General features: G+C 36.1%; 1 protein-coding gene across 2 annotated transcripts; it reads right to left on the bottom strand.

Moving 5' to 3' along the window:
* Positions 1 to 996: 996 nt before the first annotated feature.
* Positions 997 to 5,499, bottom strand: LOC133310740 (serine/threonine-protein phosphatase PP2A catalytic subunit). 2 transcript variants are annotated; one of them, XM_061511720.1, is made up of 7 exons: positions 5,128 to 5,499; positions 4,947 to 5,007; positions 3,227 to 3,341; positions 2,388 to 2,496; positions 2,235 to 2,312; positions 1,626 to 1,817; positions 997 to 1,524 (listed from the first exon to the last, which is right to left on the bottom strand). In XM_061511720.1, exons 1-7 carry the CDS (start codon positions 5,197 to 5,199, stop codon positions 1,351 to 1,353), a joined length of 801 nt encoding a protein of 266 aa, XP_061367704.1. In that variant the 5' UTR covers positions 5,200 to 5,499; the 3' UTR covers positions 997 to 1,350. The 2 variants fall into 2 exon arrangements, with proteins under 2 accessions (XP_061367704.1, XP_061367703.1); XM_061511719.1 differs by having other exon boundaries at positions 4,947 to 5,499.
* Positions 5,500 to 6,290: the final 791 nt, after the last annotated feature.

The following is a 6,290-nucleotide window of genomic DNA, read 5'->3' as shown; positions in this document are numbered from 1 at the left end:
TATTTGTATTTTGCGATACAAAATTGCTATTGAATGTAATTTTGTGTTGATATCTTGATCAATTGCATGTATTGAAAGGAAATCTATTTCCTCTATCTAACTTGAACTTCCGCCCAATTGAACTAAACTAATAAACAAGGTTTGGCTTTGGCTTATTGCACCTGTGTTAAATTGATTTGACTTTGGATAGTTAGTAAGTTTTCTCACTAGATGACAGTGTTACTCGAGTAAGTACAAAATTGTAAGTCCATCGAATCCTTCCACCTTTTGCAGGATTTATTCTTATTAAATCTGAATTAACTCGCTCTTATAAATTGCTAAATCTGTTTAAATTGAAAGCCTGCTGAGATTTCAAATTTGTTCTTTGCTTATTCTACTACTATTCCATTTCTGTTATTTCTTAGTATATTAGAACTGAGTAAAATCTACATTATTCTAATTGTATTTTACCCGGCAATTCAATTACATCTGATTATTCACATATTGTGTTTAGTGATGATTAAAAAAAAATTAAGCTACGAATATAAAGATGTTAAACCAACCACGTATGAAACACATAGGACGGCAATTTTGGGCATATAGAAACCTTGTGCATTAAAATTGAATCACATTAAGTGCTTGATTGTTTCATAAATAAGAGTAGAATAACTACTACATAAAGTTGATAATCTAAGTTCTAGTTGGTGTGCTCCTAGCAAAATTCAACATTCACTAGGCTATCTAAAGTTCAAGATCCACTTGTGAAAAAAATATTAAAAAATTAAATTATAAAACGCCTATGGGCCTAAGCATCCCTATCAAAGTCACTTACCCAACGCAACACAAAAGGAAATCAACGACCAAATATACTCTTGTAGCCTTGGTTCAACATAAAAGGAAATCAACGACCTACGGGTTTTGGTTCAAGTGGAAAAACTTTTAAAGTCCCTAATTTTTTAGTCTCAATGCACTGCTGTCCCTGCTCAACCCTTTACCATGATATAATTTAATAGCGTAAAATGAACACCAGATCTTTCATTTGACCATCAAAAGTCTCAAATTAACATCATTGTCGGGACTCAAAAATCTGCTCTCTAACTTGAGATTTAATTAAAAAAAATTACAGAACAAGATATACCATGTTTTTGCCGCTTCCTCCTCTCAAAAATATACAACACCAATCGGTGGTTTGGGTCAGTTCTCCTATCGGTTTCTTGTGCAAATAAGTCGGCAGCAGCAGCACGTAAACTTCAAAAGAAAGAATTATGTTGATGACCACCCTTCACTTAAACAGTGAAACTCATCTTTCCTTAAAGACACATCTACAGAGACAGCAGAAAGCAGTAACTACAAACAGGCAGACATATGAAGTTACAAAAAATAATCTGGAGTCTTCCGTGTAGTGTCTGGCTCAATTTGCCTAGGAGCTGGATCAAACTGAAGAAAATTCTGATCCATATTCTCTCCAATTTCCAGTATGGCAGCCATATTTCCACATCGGTAACAGTAATTTGGAGCACTAAATACAGTCACCACATTTTTATCCTAAAAGAGTCATTGACATAGAGTCAATACATAAAATCAAAAAGGTATTCCAAAAGTGAAAAAAAATTATTATACTAATTCAAAATATTTATGTCAGTCACCTGGCACCAATTGTACCCTTCCATAACAAGCTGGTGAGCTCTAGATATAAGGGAGAGACCATTGGTATGATTGAACTGGGCAGCTATATCCTGCCCAAAAGTGTATCCAGCGCCACGTGGAGATATTCCCCACCCACAGCGGTCATCAGGATCAGACCACAAGAGATCACACATTGGTCCTTCGTGTGGAACCTGTAATGCATAATTATGGTTGTTAGGCAACCTAGGTGCCACAATTGCCAGGCATCCAATTAACCTCATGAACATATGTCTGGACAATACAAATGTTTGGCATTCCATTATGGACCAAAAGATGAGAAATCCTAAAAGTCTAATGCACCTGGCAAGGCTGATAACATATTAAATATTAGATTAAACCATAAAGAAAGAGAAATATGTCATTACTGTAGGTCCTAGATGAAATATTTCCAGAGCAGAACAAAAGCATTACAAACTACAATTGCAACATCAAATAAAATATTTCTCAAACCATATTAAACATCAGATGTACATCTAGCTCAAGTTATCACTCTTCACATAAAAATGTTCTTAATATTGAAAGGATCATAAGACCATGCAGAGCATTCATGCTAGCCGTTACACACAAACCTCTTGTATACGATCCAATGCTCTAATATTATCCAGTGTATCCAAAGAAGGTGAGAGACCTCCATGCAAGCAGAAAATCTGCAATGTACGTGGAAGTTAGAGGCTGGCATAAAATTAGTCAGATAAACATTCTGCAACATATTTAACTCAAACCTGACTCTCAATGAGGGCAGTCAGAGGTAAATAATCAAACAAGTCAGTAAAGTATTTCCAGACATTGGCATTTCCATATTTTCTCAAGCATTCGTCGTAGAAGCCGTACCTGAAAGTAGAAGGTGAAGAATATAGATGAAGTGGCAAAGAAGCAAATGCAAACATTTTTTAATTAAAAACCCTTTTTGTTTGCAGTGTTTAATGAATTTTTTTTCCCATTTTACATCGCTGTCAAATTATTGATGAATTGAGGTTAACAAGTGTCCTTCACATGCACCTTATAAGGATGCAATATAATGTTTGACAGTAAAGAGAATCCTTTTAAAGTATGTGCCCCTAAGAATCCATGTACCAGGTTCATCTCAATAAAGCAATGTTGCTACTCATTCCCAATGCACTTCACAACTATTTTGATAAACTAGGGAAAATGACTATAACAGTACCCACAGCATCTGATAGGCATGTCAAAGCAACAAATTTATATATTTTCTTGTCATTATAATCTATAATGTCCTAAAACTAAATATTACATCAGCATAATGATGAAAAGACAAACCAAGAAAAAAAGAAATGGCCCACTCCCATCGCAAAACCAAATTGTTGCTCTTAAGCCCTTAGAAGTTACCCGCTGGATAGATGGTGCATTGATCAACTGGCTATGTAAAGCCAATGATTAGAGGTATTGTGGCTGCAACACCCACTACCTATTCTCAAATTTCAAGCTGAATGCATATCAAACCTTCAGCTTAAAAATTATAGACCTTAACAGACACAAATTACAATGGATACCAGAGATTGGGTTGTATGAGAAACATAGAATGAAAAGAAATGGTTCATACACTTGAGTAATTTGACGACTTTCATGATTTCCCCTGAGAATTGTAATTCTATCTCTATAACGGACTTTCAAGGCCACCAGAAGCGTAACAGTCTCCACTGAATAGTACCCACGATCTGCAAGAATCAAGCCATTATCATGAGGAGATGCCAGCAATATCAACAGACACGAGGACCATAATTTAAATATCATTAAAAGCAGTATGACAAAAGAAAAGATGAAAATGACCAAAGGTAACACCTTAAAATAGCAGAAACTTTTAACGTCCTCATGGCATTGAAGTTGTTAAACCCAACATCCTTACCTCAAATATTAGAGAGAAGCTCACTAAAGCAAAATAACTTTGCTTAGAGACATAATTTCCATAAGAAATTATTCTCTTAAGAATATGTTTCTCTGGAAAAATAAAGAAAATTCACTTTGAAACCAAGTTTGGATACCTATACCTCAGTTCAAACAGAACAATCACTTGTGCTTTTTTTATTTTCTCAGAAAAATATCAAATGACTGCTTCTTGGACATCACAGAGCTTCACTCACTGATATATATCCTAGAAAAATCCTCTCATTCAATTTTGAATTTCATTTTCCCATCAACAGTTTGATGAACACAGTTTTACTTCTTTTAACATACAAACTAAAATATATAGAAAATTACAACAATCGGGATTGTTTATAATTTACTCAGTCCATATTCAGAGCTCACATTTATATCTCAACATTTCTTCATTTCCTTATGTCATCCTACTACTTACAGCATGACAAAATAAACTCTTATTCCACTCATTACAAGAGTTTACTCTAGGAGGGTGCATAGGGGTCAGGGGATCACACCCTAAGCAAGCACACAAAAGTGTGACTTGCTGCAAGGTGGGAAAATTAGTTGGAGCTGCTGTAACAGCTTCTGAGGGAGGGGGTGCATAAGAGTAGGGAAGAGAGGGATAAGAAAGAATTTAGTAGGGAAAGATCGAGAACTGGCCTCACAAAAGCAAGATATCAGTTTCCCCTTCCTGTAATTTTCTATAGCTTCATACACATGCATCTGATATCATCTCGATATCAGTGTGCTTAATACAAGTTTCTATACTTTCAATATCACACTCCCACAACAAGGTCTAATATACCACAATTTCAATTTCAAAGCAGTACTTAGAAAAACCATATCATTAATGCATGGCAATCACCTCATCAGGGAGATGGAGGGGAAGGGAGAATGCAAGTTTTACCAAACAATTCTCCATCTAACAAATGTTGGGTTGGCACAACTAAACCCAGGTGCTCAAAAGTTGAAGTTCCTATTAGATTTCCAACAGGGGCATCAATGTTATTGACACAACATTGAGATACCGATATAAACAAGTTCATTTTACTCAGCCCATAAATCACCCGGACATAATTAACAGTTAATACAAGAATCCGTTCATAAAATCAAAACTAAAGAGAGAGAAATTTGAGAAAAAAAGAAGAAGGAAAGAACCTAAATCAATATCAAACATTCCCACTTTCAAATTCAACACCATCCTATCGTAATTTCCTTCAATCTTCATCAAACCAATTCACATTGAATCACCACCAAGCCCTCTTCTTAGAAAAATAATTATACATAAAAAAACAATCTTTGAGCCCTAACCACAAAAATTTCATCCCAAAAAGAGAAACTTAGCAAAAATAAATAAATAAAATAAAATAAAATAAAACGAAATTAATTTGAAGAAGACTCACCTACATAATCACCCATAAAGAGGTAATTGGTATCAGGGGCATTCCCTCCTATCCGAAACAACTCGATGAGATCGTAGAACTGGCCGTGTATATCGCCGCACACGGTGACGGGACACTTCACCGGCTGCACGTTCCACTCCTCCACCAGAATCGCCCTTGCCTGATCGCACAGGCCCTTCACCTCCGATTCCGGTAGAGGCTTGCACTCCATCAGGTGCTCGATCTGACGGTCCAGATCCGCGTGAGACGGCATAGTTTTCAGCAGCGAAATCGCAAGGATCCAATCCAAACAGCTCCAAGATTGCCGTTCTTCTTCTTGTAGCGGATCGATTTGATCTTGCAGAGAGAACAGAACGAAAAGCCGAATCGATGAAATCGATCGATTTCTGGCTGGGTCGTTTAGTCCGACCGGAGCGTCGTCGACGGAGACCGGAGAAATGCCGAGGTTAGGGTTAGGGTTCGGTAGCGAAACGCGGAGAGTGAAACGCACCGTTTTGGAGATTGCTTTGTTGGTGTTGGTCTCTCAACCATTCCCGGCTCTGTTTTCTCTTTCTCTTCAAAGTTTTGTGTTTCTCAGTGAGACAGAGACAAAAACAAAAATACAAAAAAAACAAAGGGGGCGTTTGATAGAGGGGATATTTTTTTTTATCCGGGAATCATAATTTCTTGGAATATAATTGGAAAATAACTTTTCCGGAAATGTTTGCAAAAAGGTGTTTGGTAGGCAGAAATATTTGTGGAAATATTTGATGAATTTTCACATTGCTATGTTTGGTTGATAATAAAATTTTGGTAGGATTTTGGGTTGAATTTACAAATGTACCCTCGTTTTAAAAAAAAATCTATTTTTTTACAACGTTCATATGCTATCACTTCGTTCATATGCTACCGAAGTCTGTCTCTCTCTACCCATCAGTTCCTGCAAAACAAGTACAAGTCAGAGGGTTATTTCAGTCTACTTTTTCGCGGTTAATTTTTTCTTTCCCCGGGAAACGCACAAATCCATATAATCTGTGGGATTTTTTTGTTGGGATATTGAAAAAATTTATGTTGCTTTTGAAATCCTAAGATTTCAACATCCCCGGGATTATGTACCATTTTGTGTTTACCAAACGCTGCATTTCAGTTTACCGACCCCAAAAATCCAAGGAAATCACAAAGAATCCGTCAATCAAACGCCCCCAAAAATCATAAATAATTAATAATTAATATTTCTTATTTTTGTTATAAAAAAAAAAAAACAAAATTCTTATTTTTTATTTTTTTTGTGAACGAAAGAAAATTAGAGGGAAATTGCCGTCGGGTGGGAGCCTGCCAGCCGGAGAACTAAATATCAAAAAAGGA

This window comes from Gastrolobium bilobum, unplaced genomic scaffold (assembly GCF_033153095.1).
Source record: "Gastrolobium bilobum isolate Gb01-03AN ecotype WA unplaced genomic scaffold, APGP_CSIRO_Gbil_v1 utg946, whole genome shotgun sequence".
NCBI lineage: Eukaryota > Viridiplantae > Streptophyta > Magnoliopsida > Fabales > Fabaceae > Gastrolobium > Gastrolobium bilobum.
Note: the sequence above shows the minus strand (reverse complement) of the source record. Positions and strands in the feature narration are given on the sequence as shown.

Excerpts from the sequence above, each read along its gene's own strand:
- LOC133310740 (XM_061511719.1), bottom strand. The coding sequence starts at position 5,199 with ATGCCGTCTCACGCGGATCTGGACCGTCAGATCGAGCACCTGATGGAG. Across the intron at positions 2,497-3,226 it reads AGTCGTCAAATTACTCAAGT|GTACGGCTTCTACGACGAAT; the intron begins GTATGAACCATT and ends TTCTACTTTCAG. Across the intron at positions 1,818-2,234 it reads CATTGGATCGTATACAAGAG|GTTCCACACGAAGGACCAAT; the intron begins GTTTGTGTGTAA and ends TATGCATTACAG.